Source organism: Balaenoptera borealis (genome assembly GCF_965194805.1).
Source record: "Balaenoptera borealis genome assembly, chromosome: 10".
In the NCBI taxonomy this organism is placed as follows: Eukaryota; Metazoa; Chordata; class Mammalia; order Artiodactyla; family Balaenopteridae; genus Balaenoptera; species Balaenoptera borealis.
Window position 1 is genome coordinate 101,597,491 of NC_138874.1, and position 26,550 is coordinate 101,624,040.

At 44.1% G+C, this 26,550-nt stretch overlaps 1 protein-coding gene across 1 annotated transcript in view; it reads left to right on the forward strand.

Moving 5' to 3' along the window:
* Positions 1-19,110, forward strand: part of VTI1A (vesicle transport through interaction with t-SNAREs 1A) — a 424,543-nt gene extending 405,433 nt beyond the window's left edge. Inside the window, exon 9 of the mRNA XM_082408514.1 lies at positions 16,579-19,110. Within this exon, the coding sequence (XP_082264640.1) occupies positions 16,579-16,612 (34 nt within the window). The 3' untranslated portion in view covers positions 16,613-19,110. The remainder of the gene's footprint in view (positions 1-16,578) is intronic.
* Positions 19,111-26,550: the final 7,440 nt, after the last annotated feature.

Here is a 26,550-nt window from a genome sequence, read left to right on the forward strand (position 1 = left end):
TAGGGGAGCCCCAAATGGGAAAAGTTCCTGCCAGAACTTGCTCTTCAGAGAAAGTGGAAAGCAGGCAGACCGAGCTGTATGCTGATGGGGCACATGTGACAGTGTGAGAGCTGGTGGGGAGAGGGCGACACAGGAAGGCTTAGCTTTGGTTTCCCCTTTAAGAACCAGGGAACATCTGGAGACCACAAAAGTGCCCTCAGGTCCAGTCACCATATCCCCAAGCCTAAAATTAAATGTATCAATAAAGGCAAAATAGGCCAAGGGTAGTCTCATCTTGAGTACGTAGAATCTTGAAACTGAAAGTAGAATAAGAGGAACAAGCTTTGTAAACGAGGGTAGATCTCTTACTCTTGGGATGATGTTGAGTATCTTTTCTTTCAATGAGGAAAAGATGGTTCTAACCTTATGAATGATTGATGGGATCTCCCCACCTCCCCACTACATTCAAAACCCAAGAATGGTCCCAAATAGAAGTGTCATAAGTGGCCAATATAGTCTCATGGATGTGACATGGGAAGCTTGCCTGACCCCAAGTGACCTTCAAGAGACTGAGGTTTCGAAGGGATCTGTCTGCACTCTGCAGATCTCATGTTGTCAGTGTTACTGTCTGTTACTTTGATCTCTTTAATCCTTAAGGATGCTTTCAGGGCGGTGGACAACATGGCTGTGTTGGAATCCTGTTCTTCTGTACGTTGGAGGGGACTTCTGTCAAACTAGGTAGAGTGGCTTCTTTATCGCCCATCCGTCCCCTACCAGACTGTGAGTTCCTGCACAGTAAGACTGTATCTTATTCATCTCTGTATCCCCCACCATGACTTGCTCAGTAGAGAGCACCTTCCTGGTTCTCAGCAGAAGTTCGTGGATAACAAAAGCCACCATTTATGGAGCCCCTATAATATCCAAGCCCTGTGTTCAGTTCTTCGCATGTGCCCTCCGTGTGATAGTCCCAGCCACATGATGACTCACTATTACGATGTCCTATTTTATAGATGAGGACATTGAAAAGTAGGGGTTTTTTGGTTGTTTTTTTTTAATTTATTTATTTTTGGCTGCGTTGGGTCTTTGTTGCCGCACATGGGCTTTTCTCTAGTTGTGGCGAGCGGGGGCTACTCTTTGTTGCGGTGAGCGGGATCCTCATTGCTGTGGCTTCTCTTGTTGCAGAGCACGGGCTCTAGATGCACGGGCTTCAGTAGTTGTGACTCATGGGCTTCGTTGCTCCGCGGCATGTGAGATCTTCCCGGACCAGGGCTCGAACCCGTGTCCCCTGCATTGGCAGGCGGATTCTTAACCACTGAGCCATGAGGGAAGTCCCAATGAGGACGTTGAGACATAAAGAAGCTGGGCACTTGTCCAGGATCACCTAGATAACACACTGGAACTTGAACCTTGTTTGTACAATTGCAGAGCCTTTGCTTTTGCTACCATGCTGTTCTGTCTCCAAGAGTTGAATGCACACACCACTTAACCCAGCCACAGAAACAGCCTGTGTATGAGCAAGATTGTGAGGCGGAGGTTGAATGAGAGGAGGTGGGAAGATTCTTTCGGAGTGGACTTGCCTCTCTCTTTATGGTTTTCTCATCTGGAAGATGCACTGATTTGTTACACATCTCCTGCCCAAGGCATTGCTGCATCTCCCCTGTCCTCTGGGCTTGCTGAGCACATTGCTAACCAGCAGCTGACGTGCTCCTCCCCCCGCCCCATCCCCCCACTGCCCAAACCTCTTAATGCATCCGTGAGGGATGATGGGAAGGCCTGGAGTAAAAGGCAAGAGATGGGGGTTTTGGGCCTTGCTCTGCAGTGTGAACTTGGGTAACCTTCCAGGTCCAGTTTACCTGACAGTATCCTGGGAAGGCTGGATTATCTGGTCTTCCTCTCCCTTCAGACTTTGTAATTCCCCAGATGGCCCATCATCAGATCAAACACCCTCTTTCTAGCCAATCTGGATTATTCAAGATAGAGACTGAATGGCTCTTGAGAGTATGTGTCTACTGCCTCCAGGATTCCAGAATTCTGTGTCTGGCAGCCTAAGTAAGGGACCCGCTGGTGGTGGAACATGAACGCTGCATGAACAGCACTGTTTGAGGTCTGGGCCCTCGGCTCTTTCTGAGGTCCTCCCTGACCCATAGCCACTAATTTCCTGTGTGCATCACACTCTTGGGCTTTAAATTTCATCTGTAATTTAGGGATGATAAAACCGGCCCTACTTACTTCCAGTAATATAGGAAGGATTAAATAAGATCGCAGATGCTTTGAAAAGTTGGTCCATGTTAAACAAATGTGAGTGATTGGTTATTATTAACTGGATTCCCTCTTGGGAAAGTTGAGAGACCTCAACTTTTTTGGGGTGAATCGTCAAGGTATCCCAGTGGTGCTGAGCATGGCTACATAAAGTTGGCCCAGAACTCAGTCTGGCTCTGACCAAGGGGAGCACCGTGCCTTAATCAGACCTCATGGGAAAAAGCAGCCCTGGAATCATTGTTATCTCTGTATGTAATTACAGAAAAACCCAGTATTTGCAGAACTTCTTTGAAAGTTCTACTTTCACAGTAGGTTAAGCCTTTATCTGCATAATAAATTGTTGAGGTTATGATCAACTAGGGCTTGTACAGTGTGGTATTTTCTGGAGGGTATCCACATCAGTACTTCTAATTTCAACGTATGGCTTTATTTAACTGCTTTGATGGGGATTGTTAACATTTCAAAATTAGTCTTAAAAAGAAAAGAGTAAATATGTATACAAGTTGTAACTTTTTCAGATGCAATAAATATGATTTTGATATGCCAATAGCACTAAATAAAGATAGTCTCTGTAAGTTAGATATCAAACTTATATGTGCACATAAATGTCTATCAAAAACTTATATGAGAGAATTCCCTGGCAGTCCAGTGGTTAAGACTCAGCACTTTCACTGCCAAGGACCCGGGTTCAATCCCTGGTCAGGGAAATAAGATCCCACAAGCCACGTGGCATGGCCAAAACAAACAAACAAACAAAAACCTATATGAATTTCTTGCCCCAGACCAACATCAGTCTTTGTCCAAAGAGCCCTAGTTTTAGTGAGAAATGGTATTTAGAGACCATAGTCTGGGCAAATGGAGCTGTCTCTTCTGCTGGATTGGTCATTGTTTCTAGGTGTTTAAGTGGAAAGTGCTGGAAAATATTCTTTTAAGGGAAACTACATCATGAGTTTATAATGAATATCTGTTTCTAACCTAGAATTACTGGATTTTACTTTAATTTGTTTGATTTTATATATGTAATTCTTTGATGATAAAAATCTTGGTTCCTAAGAACACTAACGTAATTACTTAGTTGCTATATATGAAATAGTTTCAAAATAACAATATCAATATTAATACTAACAATATGATTTTAAAGGTGCAGAATGAGAGTGGAACATTTGTTATATCAGAAAGCAAAACTACCAAAGATTTATATAATTGTGTCAAAAGGACATAAGACCAACCAGAACTGGCCAAAGGTGGGGAAGGGAAATTAAATATAAAAGTAATAATAACTATAGTGAATCAAAATACATCATACATGTTCAAATCCATGCGTTTGGGAGGAATGGGGAGTAATTGCTTAAAGGGTACAGGGTATTCTTCTGAGGTGATGAAAAAGTTTTAAAACTAGAGGGAAGTGGTAGCTGTACAACATTGGGAATGCAGTAAATGCTACTGAATTATACACTTTAAAATGGTTAATTGTATGTTGTGTGAATTTCAATTCAGTTAAACAAGAGAGATTTAAGGAACATATTAACCACATGTAAATGTGTAGATGTCGTATGGGTCCTCGTTATTGCTTTCCTTTTGCTTTATTTTTTCATTTTTCCATGTGAATTTTGAGTTGTTTTAGAATTCTAAATAATTAATTCCTAGGTAGTTAAAATAGCTCTTGCCTAATGAAATGGCATGTTATCTGGAATTTACTCCTAAGTCATCTAGGATTGGACTGAAGATGAAACAACTTTGGCTGTGAGTTGACAGCCCTTGAACCTGGATGACTGGGTACATAGGGGTTCTTTCTACTTTGTTCTCTACTTCTGTATGTGTTTGGACTTTTTCATCCTAAAGGTTTTCTAAAAATAATCTTTTTCATTCAGAATGACATCTTGTCATCTTTGGTCTCTGCCTCTCCCATAATACACCTCCAGAGGTCAAAATGGGCCAGGATCACACACAGAAACATTAACAACTGTCTGATAGTTTGATTACTAAAATGACTCATCTGTCCTGCAATTGGAAAGGCATTGATTTGGAAATGATCCTCCCTTGAAGGTCCACTTTCCTACCTACACAAGATTAGCTGCCTGGAGCCAGGGGTGCAAACTGCAGCCAAGAGCTAATTGGACCATGCAAGGAACAAACTCACAGCCTTTCCTTCCTTAACTCCTTCATCAGTCTGATTCCTGCGTCACCCCATCTGCGAGGGCCTCCCATTGCTCCCTCCTGCCCGGGGCCGTCTCTTTCTCAGAGGGAGGAAGTATGAAGTGGGTAGTGGATTTGGCATTCCCAGTTTGAGGATTGGTTCTTCTCACTTGGCTACTGTATGGTGCTTTCTCATCCAGGCATATTGGCTATAAAAGTGCCTAGAATGCAGAAATCACTATGAATATTCATGAAGTCATTATGAATAATACTACTTTAAAAATGAATAGTCTATGGCTATCTGCCCTGGAAATTGAATTCTTCTCCCACACGTTGAGTCACTTGGAGATTGTTAATAACGATGGGCAGCAAACTTCAGTCCAGAGGCCAAATCTGGTCCACTATCTATTTTTTATATGGTCTGCAAGCCAACAATGGTTTTTACATTTTTTAATAACTGAAAAAAAAGCAAAAGAAGAATAATATTTTGTGACATGCAAAATTAAATGAAATTCAAATTTCAGAGTCTGTAAATATAGTTTTTTTGGAACATACACTACACTCATTCTCTTACATATTGCCTATGGCTGGTTTCATGCTAAAATGACAGAGTTGAGTAGTTGGAATAGAGACTACATGGCCCAGGCAGCCTAAAATATTTACTATCTTCCCCTTTAGAGAAAAAGTTCACTCATCTCTGGTCTATAAGCTTGAGATTCTCCTAACTACTCTTGTGATTCCCTCTTGTCTAATAGAGCTGGCCTGCAATGCCACCTATTGCCAGTGGGTGACGCTGTCCTCCATACGTCAGCCTGAAACCATCCAGATTGGAGGCTTTGGGTTTTAGAAAATGTATTCAGCAAAGATTTAATGAATGACAACTTCATGCCACACACAGTTTTAAGTTCTGGATTTATAGCAGTTATTAACAACACAAGCAAACACCTCTGCTTTCTTGGAGCTGAGGTTCTACTGAAATGATTGTTTCCCATGATTCTGTGGGGTGAGTGGGATCAGCTGGGCTGTTCTTCTGCTTTTTTGGGGCATCCCTTGAGATCACTCATTCAGCTGAACTGGGCTGGAAGCTCCAAGGTGTCGCTCACATACCTGGAACTTCATTGTTCCTCAATTTGGCCTCCGCTCGTGGCCAGCTCAACATGGTGGTCTCAGGGCCATCCACAGCATGGTGGTCTCAGGGTGTCAGGGTTTCCGGGACTTCTTTTGTGGAAGCTGGCTTCAAGAGGGAAAGCGGAAGCTGCCAGACTCTTAAAGGCTAGACCCAGAATTAGCACAGCATCACTACTGCCACATTTTTTTGGTCAAAGCAAGTCAAAAAGCCAACCCAGATTCAAGTGTAGGAGAAAGAGATTCAACCTAGTGATGGTCAATAGATGGGTTAAGCCGTCTGTATGTACTTGGAGAGAGGAAATGGATGGTGACCATCTTTGGAGACTATGAGAGTGGACAAGAAACACTGATCTTTGCCCCCATAGACCCGCAAAACCTTTGGGGTCCCCTCCTCTCCTTTTGGCCATCGCGTGTGCATAATATTGATAAGTTTGATAGGTAGACAGTTATTGAACTTTATATTCTTGAATCATGAGATTCCCTAAATCTAGAAAGCCATTGTGGGAAGCACCTTGAGCCCTGAGTCCGTATAGGCTGTGTGCATTTTCCTCCCTGGCTCTGCAGGCCCAGCTGTCTGGCTGAGCCCCTGTGCCGGTCCTGGGTACCATCACACTCTGACAGGCAGCTGAGCTCATCTCAGAAGATGGGGCGGGCGGTATGACATTCTGCAGAACTTAGGGAATGGGATGCAGCTCTTTCCCCAGAAGAAGCCAAGGCTGCCCAGACTGGCCAAATGTGCAACCAGGCCTTGATCCTGCCCCATCATCCCAGAAGGAAAAGATGCAGAGGACTGGGCACTTAAATTACCTCTGGGCTTGAAAAACAAAAACTTTGGGGGGAAAATAATTTTAGATTTACAGAAGAGTTACAAAGATAGCGCAGAGAGTTCCCATACACCTTTCACCCAGCTTCCTCAACACCAACCCCTTACATAAGCATGGTACATTTATCAAAACTAAGAAATTAACATTGGTAAAATTCTATTAACTATCAATAATACAGACTTATTCAGATTGCCCCAGTTTTTCCGCTAATGTCCTTCTTTTGTTCCGGGAGCCTATCTGGGACCCCACATTAATTTAGTCATCCTGTCCCCTTAGTCTCCTCCAGTCTAGGACAATTTCTCAGTCTTTCCTTGGTTTTCATGATCTTGACACTTTTAAAGAGTAGTCATCAGGTATTTCTGTAGAAAGTCCCTCAGTTTGGGGTTGACTAGTGTTTTCTTATAATTAAACTGAGGTTCTAGGGTTTGGGAAGAATATTACAGAGATAATGTGCCTTTCTCATTGCATCATGTTGGGGACACATGACATCAACCTATCTTGTTACTGGCGATGTTAACTTTGATGTTAATCTTAGTTAGGGTGGTACTTGTGAGGTTTCTTCACTGTAAAGTTACTACTTTTCCCTTTCCATTGTCTATTCCTCAGAGTGGAGCCCACACTCAAGGGGAGGAGAGTGGAGCTTCTGGAGGGAGGACCCTCTGAGCCTTTAAAAATATACAGCACACTAGGGCAGGGCTTCCAGGAGCAGGGAGGGCCCCAGACCCTGCCCACTGACTTGCTGGTGACCTTGGATGAGTCACTCAGTCTCTCAGAGCCGGGATTTCCCTCCCTCCTATGAAATCTAAGATGGCATCTCTGTCCCACAGCTGTCTCCCGGGGGCCTCTGGAGGTTTCGGCTGGTAACACTTCGAGTTGCTAGAGCGTAGATCTGATGAGGGAAAAGGTCCTTGTTATAACAGCTGAGGTCTTGTTCCTGTTCTGTAAACATTTCCCAATCCTGATGTCCATCATCCCCGCAACAGGAGTGTCCCCTACGAGTGATGAGGCCATCACTATTTTTATAAAATGGTCTCATGTTATTCACATGCTAACAAGGGCTTGGTGTAGAAGAAAATACTGCAGGGAAATATTTTTTGTAAAGTGAATAATTCCCCTGAGTTAGCCTTTTTGTATAGTCATTTTTTTCACTATTTGGATTTGCTTAAACCAAGGGGCTCCAGGAATTCCTTCCAAAGAACATACCATCTTTGTGCAGATGCTTTTGAACAGACAGAATGTTTTCTACATTGATGGTGATGAATTACCCTAGAATTATCCATTAGACTAATTATTTTACATCCTTAAAGATTGACTCTTTCCTGGTGGAGAATCCTGGACAAACTGTATTTCTGACACTTGATACTAGGGAGAGCTAAACACCAAGGAGATTGTTGTTTAGTGATTTTTAGCAAAATGTGGCTGGTGAGCTATGTTTCTCTGGGGTAGGTGTATCTGCTGGGATTGGATGTCTTCCTCCAGTTCTTTAGAAGTCACACCACCCTGTCATGTGTGCACAACTCAAGGGCAGCATTCGCAAGGGCTCTGATGTGGATGGTGCTCCCTGGAGGTCAGCAACATGGTAGCCCCATCTCCCACTCTGCGCCGAGCACTGATGAATTCACCCAATCACACCCCCATGGACCAGTCCTCTGATGAGCCTAGAGCAGGGCTGGTGTAGAGCAGGAATGCCTTTTGGCTAAGACTTCAGTGTTCTCTCCAAATTCAGCTCCACATCCAATCACTGAGGTTCTGTGACAAGATGAAAGAAGATGCTTATCCTGCATCTTTCCCTTCTGCCATGGCTGGACCACATAGCCCAAGTGATATGTGATAAGGTAAATTATAAATCCTCTGATTGTCTTGAGAATGGAACGATTGCCTGGGTTGTGTTTGGGGAGAAGTGTTAAACTGTTTCTTTGTTAAATGTAAAGAGTTAAAATAGGGACTTCCCTGGCGGTCCAGTGGTTAAGACTCCGCCCTTCCACTGCAGGGGTCACAGGTTCGATCCCTCATCGGGGAACTAAGATCCCTCATGCCGCACGGCGCGGCCAAAAATAAAATAAAAGAGTGAGGCAGGTCTGCTTGACAGAAAAAAAAAGAGTTAAAATAGAAAAGAATTTTTAGCACTCTTTTGGCATTTCTTCATTTTATCTACAAAGAGCCTCAAAACTGGAAGTGATCCCGCCTATCTCTCATTCTTGGAAAGGCTCAGGCCAAGAAAAACCACCCTCACTGTTCCAGTCTTCTCGCTTGTCATAGACAACGTTGCTCCACCCTCTGTTCCTAAACCCCTCCAATCCTTCGCCTCTACCACGCCTCTCCCCCCAACCCTGATCTATGAGGCTCTCGCTCTTTCTTCTCTGTTTATCTAATTCAGTATTTTTCTTCAAGGTTCAGTTCAGCCATGTAGTCTTAAGGAGGTCCTTTCTAACTGTCTTAGACCCAAATACTCTAGGACTGTCTCTTTGAAGAGGAGGACATGTCACCTTATCCTGACACATGTCTTTTACCATGCTCTTTCTTCTTTGTTTTTGTTTTTTATTAATTTTTTAAATTGAAGTATAGTTGATTTATAATGTTATGTTAGTTTTAGGTGTACAGCAAAGTGATTCAGATATATATATATATATATATACATATACATATATATACATATATATATATTCTTTTCCATCATAGATTATTACAAGATATTGAATATAGTTCCCTGTGCTATATAGTAGGTCCTTGTTGATTATCTATTTTATATATAGTAGTGTGTATCTGTTAATCCCAAACTCCTAATTTATCCTTCCCCCCCCATTTCCCCCTTGGTAACCGTAAGTTTGTTTTCTATGTCTGTGAGTCTATTTCTGTTTTGTAAATAAGTTCATTTGTATCATATTTTTAGATTCCATATATAAGTGATATCATATGATATTTGTCTTTCTCTGTCTGACTTACTTCACTTAGTATGATAATCTCTAGGTCCATCCATGTTGCTGCAAATGGCATTATTTCATTCTTCTTTATGGTTGAGTTGAGTGATATTCCACTGTATTTATATATACTGCATCTTCATCCATTCATCTGCCGATGGACCCCCTTTCTTGTTAAATGGAGTGCAATGATGGCCATGCTTTGTTTCTACCAGTCTAGTATCTACTCCTCCTACTTCTGGCAAAGGATCTGACTTTCCTTTAGGGAACCATCTCTCTCTATTCTCTCCTGTACCTCCCAGCACCCAAGTCCAGAAGAGCATATGTGACCCAGACCAATTGGCATATTTCATTCCCCTGGTCAGATGTTTGATTCTGGAGCTGTCAGGGTCATCATATGGAAATAGTTCACCTGGGAGTGGAGCCCAGAGGAAAGCAGAGGAAAGTAAGAGTGATGGGGGCTTCCCTGGTGGTGCAGTGGTTAAGAATCCGCCTGCCAATGCAGGGGACGCGGGTTCGAGCCCTGGTCCGGGAAGATCCCACATGCCATGGAACAACTAAGCCCGTGCGCCACAACTACTGAGCCTGCGCTCTAGAGCCCGCAAGCCACAACTACTGAGCCCACGTGCCACAACTACTGAAGCCCGCGTGCCTAGAGCCCATGCTCCTCAGCAAAGAGAAGCCACCTCAATGAGAAGCCCATGCACTGCAACGAAGAGTAGGCCCCGCTCACCATAACTAGAGAAAAGCCAGCGTGCAGCAACGAAGACCCAACGCAGCCAAAAATAAATAAATAAAATAAATATATTTTTTAAAAAGAGTAAGAGTGACAGTCAGAGACAGAGCAGAAACAGAGATAATAGCAATGTTTGAGCCCTTGGATTCAGCTGTACCTGAAGTCAGAATTATTCTTTGGAATTTTCTGGTATTTAAGCCTATTTATTCCTTATTTGTTTTAGCCAGTTTGGTTTCTGCTATTTGCAATATAAATTTTTGGGGGGCAGGGGTCATGTCTTATTTACCTTGACATTTCACTTATGGCAGTGCAGTGCTTTGCATATATAGTAAGGGCTTCATAAATGGGTATTGCTAATATAGGGGGAAATATGTTAAACCAGGCAATTCAAAGGGAGAAATTTTTATTTTATGAAAACCAAACAAGTCACAGTAGTTTTTCACCTCTCACCTGGCAATAGAGAGGGCAGAGAGGTAAACTATACTTTATTTCCCCACCCTCTACTCCTTCTCCTCTGAATTATGGCTTCTTAATTAAGACTATGGCTTCTGAGTTCAGGTGGCCCGGCTTCAAACCCACATTTTGCTGCTTACAAGCTTTGTGTCCTTAGGTATTTACTCTTTCTAATCCTCAGTTTCTACAAATGTAAAATATGGAAAAAATAATAGTTCCTATTTCTTGGGTTGTCATGATGATTAAATGAGGTATGCTTCATATATGGAAACGGCTGACTCAATGTTATTATTATAAATCTTAAAATGCCAACATTCTCCTCCCATCTGAGCCCTTTAGCCTTCTCTTAGGTGGGACTTTGGGGCCGGGACATGATGTGAAAAAAGGGGCAGCAACAGAGTGAGAGTCGGGAGAGAGTTGGCCAGAAGAAAACGAGGTGACATCCCAAGTAATAGATAAAGAGCTCGGGTTCCCATAACTGCAGCCAACCTCTACCGGGAATAAGGATGCCACACCCTCAGTCTTTACAGATTGTTTGTTCTCCTTTATGGCCAGGGCAGCGGCAGAAAGAATGTGAGCTCTGGACCAAGATTGAGAGTTCAAATTCCAGATCTGGTCCTTCACAGCACTCTGGCCCCTTCGAGCCTCAGTTTCCTCATGTATGAAATGAGGGTTATATTACCAACTTCAATAAGGAAATCACTTAGAATATTAGATACTCAGGTCATTATTTAACACAGATGTTTAGCGCCTGGTTGATGCTGCAGACCTTCTGACGCATGACAGGGTGAACAGTACACACATGCACTCATGGACTTTAGACTGATGAGGAAGAGAGTTATCAGTCAATGAATTTTAATAAAACATGACGAGTAATTTGATAGAGGAAGTACAAGGAGCTGAAGAACTTATAATGGGCAGTTCAACATAGGTTAGGCATTTAGGAGATGAGTACAAGAAGAGGAAGTGTTGGACTGATAAGGAGTAGAGAGAGGAAAACAAGGAGAATCATGGAGTGTGGGGCATTATGACCATGGCTCCAACGTCCATTCTGCCCTTCAGCCTTGTGCTTTGGATGGGATCCCCTTCATTCTAGCTCCTGGGGTAATTTCAGCCCCTTGTCACAGTAATTGGGTTAGATAGCCCAGACTTAAGCCAAATAGCACATGGCATTCCCCTGGCCACAGTAATTGGTTAAAAATAGTCCAATTAGAGCAAAGGTAAATTCTTTCTCCTTCTTAGAGATAACCTAAACAGCTTTATTTATTGTTGGAAGCCATCTTACAACCATCAGGGAAACCAGACTGAGGACAAAGCTAATCCATCAGAGAGGGCAAAGCTAAGAGGATTGCAGAGCCAGAGCCCTGATCAAACTGTACCTGAAGCCCACTTACCACTGGTGTTTTGAATGACATATGATTCCCCAAAACGTCTCCTTTGTAATTTATGTCAGCTTGAGCTGAGCTTTCTGTTATTTTCAATGGAATTATTCTAACCAATACCCAAGAAAAGAGTAGTTTGAAAAGTAGGGAACAAACATGACAGTGTCTGATGATACCAATATGTCAAGCAAGACAAAGACAAAAAGTGTCCATTAGATTTAACAACATGGAGATCATTTTGACCTAGGCGAGGTCAGTCTCATTTGTGGGGGGCAGGCAGGGTGGCAGGGAGAACCCTGTGCAGACTTCTTTTGGGCATTTGAGTGGACAGAGGACCCCCTGAAGCCATGAACCTTTGACTGAACTTTGAAGGACATAGGCAATCCTAGTGTCTATCACCACAGAGAGATCAAATTTCTAAGATTTTAGACATTCTGTCCTATTGCCCCCATTATCCATCAAAACATTCCCCACCCCCAATTTTTTAACTATTTGAGTTCTATGCTGTCCTGTAGCTTTAACTATAGAAAGAACAGGATTTAGAGTAAACTGTGTAAGAAGCTTCCATCACAGCTGACCAGTTGGATTAATGTTTGGCCTTCTCCCCCTAAGGTACTTAACTGTGTCATAACTTTTTTCGGGTGGGAGTCACACATCTCTTGGAAAATTAGATGAAAAACTATGAAGCCACTCCATAGGAGAGAAAATGCCCCCAACCCTGCATACATGTCTAGGGCTTTGTGATTCCTATGAAACTGGCTTTGCAGATTACTTGGGACACTGCCCAAACACTCCATCATTTACAAGCTCTAGTCAATCAATATTTCCTTAACTGGGGTCGTGTTCCAATGAGTAGAGGATTTCAACCCATCAAACTAGTTTCCTCTTCCTGCCAATAGCTCCTGAAACCCCAGGAGCTTTCTTTTCTAGCCTTCAGGAACTGATCAGGGAAGGGCTTGCAGCTTTCTCACCCTATCAAAACTCATTCACACCAGCCTTGCTTTCTCCCTGGTTCCCTTCCCAACCTCTCCTTCCCCAAGCACTAATCTCCAGCCATGACCTTTGTGAAAGGTTTGGATTTAGAAGGTGGATATAGTTATCATTCTCATTCACTCATGCCTTTATTCCGAGGATCCTACCTGCATGATGAGCCCTAGTTCTCAGCCCTCTGCCCACGCAGTGCCTGGAAACCACACTCAGGGATCAGGTGATAGTGAAGACATCTGGGTCCTAGACGTGACCCACCACTAACACATTCCCTACCCATGGCCTCAATTTTTCTCATCGTGGTGACCTGTCAGCATAAAAGAATTCAGTTGTCCCAAAGTGCTGGTTTCAGCCTGGCTCAGGGATTTACTGGTGAGGGCTGAAGGGATGTCTAATTTGAGGGCAGCTCTTGCTGTCTGGCCTGGAGCAAACTCTTCTGCCCTAATGGTGTGCACTTCCCACCTGAGCCAAAGAAAGGGGTCTAAAATGTTTTGTGTTGACCTCTGTTAGCACCTATAATCATGCCCTGGTTGTTTGCATGCCTGTCAGTCCTCCTGGCTCGATCCTTGAGGGTGCAGCTGTGAATAATTCACCCTCGTGCCTGCAGAGTTCCCACAGATGATAGCAGTAATAAGAGCGAATGTAGACTGAGCTCTCCCTGCTCTGAGAATGGAGTTAAGCGCTGTGTTTATCTCCTTCACAAAACTACATAGAACCATCTATTACTAACCCCACTTATATATTTTTTTAATTTTCATTTTGAAATAAATTCAGACTTACAGAAAATTTGCAAAATTAGTACAAAGAATCCCCATATATCCTTCACCCAATTCCCCCAATGTTAACATCTTGCATAACCACAATAAAATAGCCAAAATCAGGAAATTAACACTGATACAATACCCTTAACAAATCCACAGACCTTATTCAAATTTCGCCAATTATACCATTACTGGACTTTTTCTGGTACTGAATCCAGGATCTCATGTTGCATTTGATTGTCATATCTCTGGTTTCCTTTCTTCTGAGACACAGCCTCATTTTTTCTTTGTCTTTTATGGCCTTAACACTTTTTCAAGAGTATTGGCCAGTTCATTATTTGTAGACTATCCCTCCATTTGGATTGATCTGCTTTTTCCTCAAGATTAGAACTAGGGGACTTCCCTGGTGGTGCAGTGGTTGAGAATCTGCCTGCCAATGCAGGGGACACGGGTCCGATCCCTGGTCCGGGAGGACCCCACATGCCACATAGCAACTAAGCCCTTGCGCCACAACTACTGAAGCCCACGTGCCTACAGCCCGTGCTCTGCAACAAGAGAAGCCACCGCAATGAGAAGCCCGCGCACTGCCACAAAGAGTAGCCCGCGCTCGCTGCAGCTAGAGAAAGCCTGTGCGCAGTAACAAAGACCCAACGCAGCCAAAAATAGATAAATAAAATAAATAAATTTATTTTAAAAAATTAGAATTAGATGAGGCATTTGGGGCAAGAATACCACGAAAGCAATGCTATGCCCTTTTCAGTGCATCATAACAGGCAGTACATGATGTCAACATATCTCATTACGGGGAACGTCAGCTTTGGTCATTTGATGAGGCGGTGTTTGCCAGGTTTCTCTACACTAAAGCTACTGTTTTCCCCTTGTAATTAATAAATATCCTGTAGGGAAATACTTTGAGACTATATAAATATCCTGTTTCTCATCTTACTTTGGCCCACTAATTTTAGCGTCTCTTGATGATCCTTGCTTAAAAACAATCACTACTGTGATGTTTGCCAAATACTGATTCTCTATTTCCATATTTCCTTCTATACTGAGAATTGGAATTCTACCATAAAAGATTTTTCCTTTTCTCCTTTTCATTTACTTATTTAATTATTCATTTACACAGATGTGGACTCATAGAATACTAACCTCATTTTTCAGGTGAGAAAACTGAGACTGAGAGCTATTAGATAAGGGACAGAACCACAAAAGTAGGGTGAATGAGAAGCAGGATTTAGTCTTGGGCTACCCGAGTCCTTAACTGATACATTCTTCCTCCTGACAAGGTGAGTCTCGTAACATAGCATAGTCACCTCTTTGCTTTGGTTACCAAGAAGCTCAAATTTAAAACCATTTTTAGTAATATTGCTGGTAGTTACAGCTTGCAGACTTTGCCTCTGACATCTCCTTGTTACTGTATCCTCTTTCTCTCTCGCTCCCATGTCTTTATCTATGTTTTATTTTGATCACTTTTTTGGGTGGTGATTGGTTTGGTTTGGTTTTGTAAATCACCTTACATCCCTCTTTGGGAGAAAATCAGTAATAAATAAACGCATCTCTGAGACTAGAACATAGTAGGTTTTTTAGTATTGTTTGAAGTAAATCAATTTGATTGCTGAGAGATTGTTTCCTGATAACAGTATCCACGGAGTGTCCTTGAGATTTGTCCAAGTGGACAAATTCACAAAACATGCAAAATACACACTTTCTCTCAATAAGTGAGGGTGTCCAGATAGGATGATCAGAGGACATAACTGTGACAGTCAGATTCAAGTGCCGAATGCCCAAAGTTAGTATATGAAGGAGCCATTTTTAATGACGCCCCATGCAGCTTTAAGATGGAACTCCAAATGGCTAATTCTAGGCCATTGCTTGAAGATTATAGAGGCTGAGGGGGCAAGCGGTGAGCTGTCTGGGACTGCAAGTATTCAAGCCGAGGCTTCCAGAAGACAAAATGTAAGGGTGATCACAGGACAGGCCACTGTTGCTTGGAAGATGCAGATGGTAGACCTCTATGCTTTGCCTCCCAGGATCCGTTTCCTCTCCTTGTGGAAAGCGTATCTGAAGTTCCTTTGGAAATGCATCTCTCCTCCACTTTCAGCTGTGTGGTTAAAGTAAGCTGAATTCACCCCCAGCTCAAGGGTTTAAGCCAGTGAGCCATAATGACTGGTTCAGGTGTGAGAGGTAACAAACTCAGAGCCGGACACATGACAGCCAGTTCCTGGGGCCTTCTAAGAGAGAGAAGACCGTCTCCTCCATGCAACTCTATGGAAGAGATGCTCTCTCTTCCTCCAGTGTTGGAGTGAGAGGGTGTGAGGTCAGGAAACACAGCAGCCATCTTGCGATCTTGCAGTGGCGTTTGCTTGAGAAGAGGACTAAACCAGAGAACTGGAGCTGAGAAATGGAAATACAGTCTGAGCTGTGTCTCTAGCTCTATCAGAAGGCAGATTATTTCCTGAGCCAGGGAACTGCCACTTTTTGAATTCAACAGTTTGGATAAAGTTTTCTATCATTTGCAAGTGAAAGAATCATAAATGGTAAAACCAGATGGACTAAACATCTGACTTAGTGCCAGAATCATTGGGGGAGTTTATTAAACACACAGACGCCCAGAGATTCTGAGTGTTTAATAAACACCCCCAGTGATTCTTCCATGCACCCAAGCCTGAGAATCACAGATCGCTGCTCATACACACTGGGGCTGGCCATTAGGACATCCTCAGTATGTCCCTCCTGCTTCCTCCCCTCCCATTTCTCCTCTGCCAGGTGAGGGACCCCCAGGGAGGAGCCCTGGCCCCAGCACCCAAGCTTCAGTGTTTTCTATTTATATATGAAATTGCTTGTGTTCTCCTAGTTAGTGGCAGATCTGCCTGTTTGATGTTAATGAGTTTGTGAACCCAACAAAAACATAAAAGATGAGGCTCTTCCAAAGAGAGAAAATAGAAAATAAAGTGCCATCCAAAATAGGATGGGCTTGAATCTCACCAGCCCCTTTTTCTGTCTTCCTAACAGGGCCCCTTTCATCCAACTGAAGAAATCAAGATAAAATGCCATCCTGGTGAATATCCTGCAAAACCAAACCAATCTGATTTGTCTGGATAAAAACAATGAAAAATCTGGCTGATCAAAGTGGACACAGCTCCCCCTTAAACTCCTCCCACCCATTAGGTAGACAAGAAACACACATTTCTCACACATCAGTGATACTCCCATACTCATTTTCAAATGGTCCCTTGCATCCCGGTGCAAAAATTTGAGCTGTCTCTTAATAACCCACTTTAGGACATGGATGTTCTGATCTGATATTATTAAATGGAAAGTGGCCGCTTTCTAATCAAGAGAGAGGCAGGGGCATTTGTAACAGCTAGAATCAAAGGCCTGGTTTCTTCTGTTCCTAATTATCAATAGTGTTTTATAATCTTATTAATATTGATACACAGTATACTGAAGATCTGTTAAGGCGTAATGTATGTGGAAGATAATTAACAAGATCCGAGTCAAATCTATCGCCTATTTGACAGCCAACGGTGTGTGGCTTATAAATTATACATATTCTAGGTATTGCTCAAAATGTTTAAAGTTTCAGTCTAACCCTTCCGATCCAGCGCTGGGGGAAGGCGTGAACCTAAAGGTACCGTCCCCAGCCTATTGGCGCCTCCTCGGCACACATAGAACTCACTCTTACTTGAAAATCAAAGGGTTCCGTTAACCACTGAGATCCACACACGGCATAAAAACACACCTTCTCCTTGTAAGGTGCAGGAAAACAAAAGGTGAAATCTTGTAAGAAAAGAGATGATTAATGAAAGGAAGGTAATTCGCCTTTTGATTTCTGAAAAAGGGTACCAGTTGGATGTTTCAAATGGCAAAGTTGATCTTTCCTGCGAGCGCTGCTCTGGAACAGGGTGAGACATTTGGTTGCAGTAAATACAATGAATAGTCGCAACTAATGTGTATGTTTGGGTAGGTTTAGTAGCTTAAAATCTCTTTGTCAAGGAGAGTGTGTGTGTGTGTCTGCGCATGTGTGTAATGTACTCACATGTGTTGTGAGGGCAGTGGACATATTTTTTCTCTCACACAGCATACCTTTAGGGACAACCCTTCCCCCAAACTATAATGATCACATTCAGTCCACGAGATTCAGATGGGGCTGACCCTACCATAGCCCCAGGGGCAGGCACATGACCCAAATTGGCCAATCGGAACGCTTCTTGTGGTTTATTTTTTGGAGCCATTGGAAAAGACAGCACAATTTCCCACTGGAGTTTTAAGCAGGAAAGGCACAAGCCTCTTACTGCTGGTGGTCACTCTGCCATGAAGTAGAAAGAGCCTATCTGAGAAGCAATCCAGAGGACAGTACAATTAAGCCAGGAAGACAACTGGGTCCTGCTGACATCACTTGAACCCCTGGATCCAGCTGCACCTGAAGTTCACACTTGAGCTCCCAATTACCTAAGTCCATCATGAATTCTCTTTTTTGCTTAGGGCAACATGGATTGGGTTTCTATAACTTAACTAAAGAAATTCTAGCTAACAGGAGAGATTAAGGCAAGATGTTGGCCTCTCTTTTTTCCCTCTCCACAGTGCAGATGAGAAAGCCAGGCAAGACATTCAGGTTCAGGAGCCAGAAATAAGGATGAACTACCAAAAAATAGGGTGCAGCAGATTTATCAAGACAACGGGGCTGCGATGAGGAAACTTTGATCTGGTGCTGAACCCCACAGAATCTCCTAGTGTCCATCGCATTTAACCCGGCAGACTGTAGCCATTTACTGCAAATCTTGCAGACCCCATCAGAAAGAAGTCAGGGTCCCAGAAAGCCGCCCCAAAATCAGCATCCTGACCTGGGCTGGGGAAAGTCACAACTCCAAAGGGACAGCTCCATGAGCATAGACACTCCTTGAGACTTGTAATAGGTCATTGTGGGGGCATTGAGTGATGTTGAGGTACCCCATGCATTGTGATGTTGGGTTCATAGAGGATGACCATGATGATACAGTGAAGCCTCATCTTATTTGCTGACCAGGTTCTAAGACTAGTGTTAAGGTCAAAGTCACTGAAGGAGTAGAGCGGGACTGCTGCTAGCCTCTGTCAGGCCTTGACACAAGTTAGAAAAAGACACCCACTTTGGATAGACAAATTAGAAAAAGGTGTCTCCTCTGAACAGAAGAATCTGCAGCAGAGCACAAGGCTTGGAACAAGAAGCTCAAGCAGGATTTTAGCCCTCAGTTGCCCCATTCTCTAACACCTTGTGCAGTGCACAAACTGAACAACAGTATACGGCATTCCCAAACAGAGACTCTTCTGTCAGCTTCCCCTGTTGACTCTGATCCGTTGGCTGCCCTTCCTGCCCTCTGTCAAACACCCCAGGGCATGTGTGCCCATGGGCCTCTGAATGTTCAGGGTCAGTAGGCTCCCCTCTGGTGTGCCCATGCACTCCTGCTTCCCTGGCTGAGTTTAATGCTTACTGTGAGTCCACCAGGTTTGTACCCAAATCTGTTTATGCCATTACGTTGCAATCATTCAACTTAATTAAAAAGTATGGTAACCGGGGCTTCCCTGGTGGCGCAGTGGTTAAGAATCTGCCTGCTAATGCAGGGGACACGGGTTCGAGCCCTGGTCTGGGACGATCCCACATGCCGCGGAGCGACTAAGCCCGTGAGCCACAACCACTGAGCCTGCGCGTCTGGAGCCTGTGCTCCGCAACAAGAGAGGCCGCGATAGTGAGAGGCCCGCGCACCGCGATGAAGAGAGGCCCCCACTCGCCGCAACTAGAGAAAGCCCTCACACAGAAACGAAGACCCAACACAGCCAAAAATAAAAATATAAATAAATAAATTAATTTTTTTAAAAAAAGTATGGTAACCAGTGAAATACAAGTAAAGAAAACATTGTGGTTTCTATGAAAACTAATGAATGTTTTGGAAAGATAAAGGTAAATTGCTAAAAAAAAAAGTTCTTAAAATTAGGAAATCTTTAGAGGGCGATGGAAATGCATTGCTTTATACAGCTGTACAGAACTGTATGCAACTGTGGGACTTCCCTGTTGGTCCAGTGGTTAAGACTTCACCTTCCAATGCAGGGGGTGCGGCTTCGATCCCTGGTCGGGGAGCTAAGATCCCACATGCCGCGAGGCCAAAAAACCAAAACATAAAACAGAAGCAATACTGTAACAAATTCAATAAAGACTTTAAAAATGGTCCACATCAAAAAAAAAATCTTAAAAAAAAAAGAACCGTATGCAACTGTTAAAACCCATTGAATTATATACTGTAATAGATGCAGTTTATTATATGCAAATTATCCCTCCATAAAATTGATCAGAAAAATAATAAGTGCAAGTGAAACAAAAAAAAGATCCGGAGACATAAAACATAAAAATCCTCGGAGTCTTGCATTCTGATTGTTCTGCAAGTGACTTTCAGATCTCACTTCACTTTAAGAAAACCACAACTGGAAATTGTCAAAGATGTGCAGTTGGCTTAGCCATGAAAGAGAAGCTGGGACTGCAAAGCACAGACCCAAACCCCAAGAAGAGCCTGCTTCTACAGCAAAAGGATGGCAAAGAAAATGCACATTTCTCAAGTTTAATTTTTAAAAAGTGTCTAGTGTATAAAGATTCCCCATTTTAGCTGACATTTTTGGTGATTAACTGTCAACATCTCCCCAGATCCCATCACCCAGCAAGGCTTCCACAGAGGTCTTCATCACCCTGAGAATCCCTGAAATCATCCTGAAAGGGTGCAATAGTGCCGTATTTCAGTAAATCCAGTGCAATCTATTTTCCCTCCTTTCTTCCAGAGGGAACAGGCTGCCATGTCTTGAGGCTGCCAAGTTGAGCTTGCACGTAAGGGCTGTGTTGCACAAAATCCTGGTTCCCACCCTCCCTGTGGTGAGATGCTCACCGTATGGGCAGCCTCTGACCAAGGGAACATAGGCTCACCCAGGGAAACAAGATCAACTACACCATGTAAGTTGCTCTGTGTGTGTGTGTGTTGCTGAGTCCTTATAATTTAAATATTTATATAATTGGAACCCACCACATACCCACTTATGTACAGCAGCTTGTTTCTTGTTATTTCCACCAACTCCTGCACAGTGTGGTGGAATGATGGGCCCTCCCACTTAGAATCACTGAGCATTAACAATGGGAGTGTTGGTCAATGAGATTATCGTTCCCAATTCTTCCCTCTCTCCTTCTCTCCCTTCTATAGAATTATAATCTCCCTCCCACAGCTTCATGGGGGCACACTACTTCTCTGCCCCTGAACACTGGGCTGAGCCATTGATTTGGCCAATGCAGACATGACATGAGTAGCATATAAATGTGCTTGTGCGTTTGGCTTGCCATCTTTTGTTTCTGCCATATGCCATGAAAAGAACATGCCCTAGGAAGTCACTGGTCCAAGGAGGATACAGGACACACAGGGCAAACCTAGACCTAACTCACTACCTGGAGCCAAACCCTATCAACCTACAGCCTAAAGCAGATCTGCCTTGGCCAACTCATATAACCATGAGCTAGAATTACATGTGTTTGTTGTTGTAAGCCTCTGAGACTTAAGAGCCGTTTGTTACACAGCACTGCTGAGTAAAAACCTTACTGATACAGCTTCTGGTTTTACAGGTGAAATAAGTTACTAACACTGTGATATCGGGCTAGACAGTTTTTGGCCTCAGATCTTTCATCTGTAAAATGTAAATACAATGCCTGTCTTACCCAGTTCTCAAGGATGTAATAAGGCTAAATAATAGCTGTGAAAAAGTTTGTCCAACGCTGCTGTGAACCCTAAACTGGTGATGGCTCCCCATCGCCCACAGAATTAAGCAGCATTGCACATCACCGTGCTAGTCCCCGTGTCCATTCTTACCTGCCAGGACTGCTTCACTTCTCCCGATACCCACACACCATGTTGCCACCACTTGACTTGTTTGCTGCTCCCCAAACTGCCTCTGATCTTCCTTCCCTCTGTGCCTTTTCTCACTCTGGCCCCTTCCCTTGGAATGCCTTTTCCTGCCATTGTACCTTTTAGAAACCTTCACTGTAAAACTCAAATATCATGTCCTCCAAATGGTTCAACCAATCCCTTTAGCTAAAATTGTCATATTTCCCTCTGGACACAACATATTTTACTTGTATTTCAGGTATTGGGCCCAAGTCCATCACCCACACTGAGTGAAAATAAACTTTCTGAGCATAGGATACTTTTTTGTGTATTTTCATCTCCCATGGACTCCAGTCTATGAAGTACTGTATATATGCTTGATGTTTATTGATAATAAAAGGAGGTACCTTACCCAGCTCCAGGAAGCAAAGTTACCCTCGCAGACTGGTGATGTATTTCTGCCATGTTCTAGCATACTCCACAGTCGATAAAGAATGGTTGTGACACAGCCATAAATAACGACCCAAATAGCTACCATGCATGGAGCACTTACTCCCGGGGCAGGATCTGCACCAAGCACTCTGCACATGTTGTCTTATTAAAATCTCCCAACAGCCCTCCCTAACATTTGTCTCGTTTAACTATGAGATGTGGTAGAGATTGCATGTGCTCTCCCTTTCCTCCTGGGTGCCCAGCTAGACCACATTTCCCAGATTCCCGGGCAATTAGTTGTAACCAAATGACTGGGTTCTGCCCAGTGGAATAAGAGAGAAGGTAGTATGTGCGCTTCCACGGCAGGCCATGAAAACCTCCCCTGCAATACTCCCTCTTCTCTTCTGACAGTAGGTAGAGAGGATCCAGCCAATGACCTTGAAGCCTAGAGGATGGTGGAGCTACAAAATGAAAAGAGCTTGAGTGTATAAATCCTGCTCCAGGTAGAAGGCTACCTGATGAATACAGTTGTCCCTGGGTTTGGTTCCAGGACTCCCACAGATACCAAAATCTCTTATATAAAATGGTGTAGGGCTTCCCTGGTGGCGCAGTGGTTAAGAATCCGCCTGCCAATGCAGGGGACACGGGTTCAAGCCCTGGCCCGGGAAGATCCCACATGCCGTGGAGCAACTAAGCCCGTGCGCCACAACTACTGAAGCCCGCATGCCTAGAGCCCGTGCACCACAACGAAGAGTAGCCCCCGCTTGCCGCAACTAGAGAAAAGCCCGCGCAGCAACAAAGACCCAACTCAGCCAAAAATAAATAAATAAATTTTTTAAAAAATGGTGTGGTATTGATATTTATATAACCTACACGTATCCTCTTTAAATCATCTCTAGATTACCTATTACACCCAATACAATGTAAATGCTATGTAAATAGTTGCTGGTGCACAGCAAATTCAAGTTTTGCTTTTGGGTACTGTCTGGAATTTTTGAGGGGGGAATATTTTTGATCCACAGTTGGTTGAATCCGTAAATGTGGAACCCAGGGATACAGAGGGCCAATGATACTCCTGTATTGGGTTGTAATGTGATTATGAAATACATTACTATTCTGTTAAGCCATTGAGACTTTAGAGTTCCTACGTGCAGCTGTTACCTGAAAAAACTGAGGTTCAGATTAAGTGATTTTAGGCAGGTTGCATAAAAGTTGGAGCTAGGATTTTAAGTCAAACCTGGCTATCTCCAAGTCCTATGATTCTAACTCCTATGCTATACGGCCTCTCGGCTAAGTAATAAAAATACAAACAAATGAAAACAAACCTCCTGCTGGTGCAAAATCAGGGTTTTCCAAACCGTGTGGCCCCCTCCCCTCTGGGAGGCTGCTCCAGCAGAGTTCCCCTGGGGTGGTTTGGTGAAATTAGGAGTTGTTGCCTACGGTGAGGAAAGGGGAAGCAAAGGGCAATGACGAGTATGCCAGGCACTTTGCGTAAGTGTTATCTCATTTACTCTTCACAATAACCCCCTGGGGAGGTATTGTTACCCACGGGCTCAGAGAAGCTAAGCAGCTTGCTCAAGGTTCCACAGCTAATGGGCAGCAACCCTGGGTTCCAAACCCAAGACCACCTGATTCCAAGTCTAGTACTTGTCTTTCCATCACCTCCCTAAGGGGATACCATTTCATGGTCTCTTTCATCCATGCCTCCATTCATTCATTCATCCATCCATCCAGTCAGTATTTGTTAGCTGCCTCCTATGGACCAGGCTCTCTGCTGGTCTCTAGGGAGGAGGGCCACGTCTAGGTGATCCAAGAAGGGCATCTAAAGGCTCTGAGTTTAAAGAAGCACTTACTCTCAGGTGCTCATCCTGTCTTCCCAAGATTCTGATATTTTAATTTAGATTTCCTCCTTAAACTTGGTGCCTTAGAGACCTGGTCTCCTTCACCCTAGTCCCAGCCCTGACAGACTAGTGAGCAAAACCAGACATGAACTCTGTCCTCAGAGAGCTTACAGCCTAGAGAAGACAGACAAGCTACCAACATCCCAGTTACTATTGCAAATCACCCCAACCATAGTCATACCGTAAAACCACGCCATTTTATTATGCTCATGGTCTGTGGTCAAGGATTCAGACAGGCACAGAGGGGATGCTTTGTCTCTGTTCCACAATGTTTTCTTCCACAATGTTTGAAGATTCAGCTGGAAGATTTGCAATTTAGGAGTGGCTAGAACAGGTAGAGCCTGGAAGCATCCGGAGCTTGGTCACTCACAACTCTGGCATCTCGCTATGATGAGTTGAAGGTTAGGACAAGCTGCGACTGTGTGAACGAGAGCACAGCATGTGGCCTCCCTGTGAGGCCTGGGCTTCTGGCCAAAGCAGTCACTGCTCTGCCCAGACCCACGAGGAAGGACAGAGCTCCATCTCTTCAATGGACGAAGTATCAATGTACTGGTGGCCATTTTTATTTTAAACCATCACAATGACAAAAATGAATGACTAATTCTTCTATAGAGGAAAGGAGTATTATTCTGTGAAAATGTGTAACAGGATTCTTGTGGGGGCACTGAATTGGTAACAGTAAACATACCTCACTCATTCATTCATTCATTCATTCAACCAACACCTTGAGTGCCTACAAGGCACCAGGCCCTTGGCTGGCCACAGGGAGGAAGAGTCTTCCTGGGAAAGGAATGCAAGTGAGCCCCTGCTTTGTGTGGCTTGTTAACCAGCCCTACAGGTGGTGCTGACCCATCCCACAGAATTGGTTCAAATGCACGTGTCCTGCGGCATCCTGAGCCCCTCACGTGTGCTTGCCCTGGGGAAAAAGTTGAGAATGACACAGAAGGTGTTGCCCTTGACCTTGGAGAACTTGTCATTTGTGCTGTTACCAGGAGCAGCACCATTATTATTATTATCAGGAACGTACTGCTAGGGATGTCCTTAACACTCCCTGGCATTTGTAAAGGGATTATGGGTTCCAAAGCTCTTTCACGCTCTTTACCTCACCTCAAACCTACAAGACAGGAGAGCAAGGACCCCCAATGCTCCCATTTCACAGATGAGAAAACTGAGCTCAGCAAGGTTAAACCTAGGGCGTGCCCCATATCAGACAGCTAACAATGGCAGCTCTGCATGGCATGTGCTTGAAGGGTCCCTTTTCTTCCAAATCCATGTCTTTTCCCTGCCATCCCTCCATCCTTACTTGCCTTCAGGGCCAACCAGGTAGAAATAAATGAACAAAGTTATTGCGCACCTGGTGTCCTGTAAAGCTCTCCGCCTGTCTTAGCATGTATTAGCTTTCCAACACTCTAGGACAGAGCTAGATCTAGTCTCGTCTCCACCTTGCAGATCGGGGAAACCAAGCTCAGGAAGGTAAAGTGACTTTCTCAAGGTCACTCCTCGAGTAAGGAAGCTGTGGAGAGGAAACTCAAGCCCCCATCAGTCTGCCTTGAAGCCAACTTGGACACCTCAGAGCTGGGAACGGCTGCACCTCCTCAACCCTCAGCTCCTGTGGTACACGGAGCCTTTGTCCCCAAAGTGCTGAACTGAGTTGGATGCTCAGTGACTCAGACTAAGGTGCTCTGCCCTTGCCTGTGACACGGTGAATGTTCACTGTCATTGCCAGCTTGGGGGAAGGCGCCTCGCTGATGTTATCAATTATGCATGGCGGTGGGCTAAGTCCGGCACCCCGGGAATTGAGGAGAGAAGAGGCGATGGGAGAGGCAGCAGCAGGACGGGGGCCACTCGCCTCTTGCTTAACTCTTTCCCTGCTGTCTCAGCCCTGGTGACAAGAGTTTGGGCCTGGAGTTCTGTTCTGTGTGTCTGTCAGGGTTTGTGTTGGGCAAGCAACAGCTGGATTTCCACTCCACGGTGTCTCAACACGTTGGCCTGGCCAGCTAGCCTCGGCGGCATTTCCATTCATTTCAGGCCTCATTAGTGTCCGCAGCTCGGATTTACACAGATGTAAATCAGGTCATTAGCACCTCACGGTTTGGCAAGGAGGTGTGGCCAAAAGGGAATTTAGGGGCGGAATTTAAGGGGGTTGGGGGTAGGGAGCAAACTTCGAGCCCAACTTTAATGTTTAACCTCTCTGACAATGGGATTGCAAGCCTTCCCCACCAATATCCCAGGCAGTTTCTTGGGTGAAAGAGACAATAAATACAAGTAGATAACAGATGGGGCTGGGTGGGAGGAAACGGATTGCTAAATTATACATCAGATGCAGGGATAGCCAGCTTGGACCAATAGGAGGCAACTTCTCCAGAGAAAGGCTTTCAGGAGCCCTCCGTTCCCTCCCTGACCACAGTACACCCTTCCTTTGTCTGGAGAGAGAAGCCCCGGAATCCTCTTAACACAGTGTTAAATCGTAGTGAGTGGGGGGGAAATTGAAGGCAAGATAATTCCAGGAGGGGGGAAGGAAGAGAGAGAGAGAGGGATCCAAGATCCAATTCTGGTAAATTATTAACAACAAAAAAATGTCTCTTTCTCAAAAAAAAAAAAAAAAATGCCCAACAGAACTTTCAAGTTCTCTAATTTGGAAAGTCAAAAGTTTAACTGGGCGCCAGGGTGCTGATGCCAAGCCCGGGTTCTGGCCGAGTCATGCTGGCCATGCATGAGCTATCACCCCAGCCATCTCCTTCCTGGGAAGATAGTGGTTGGTGACA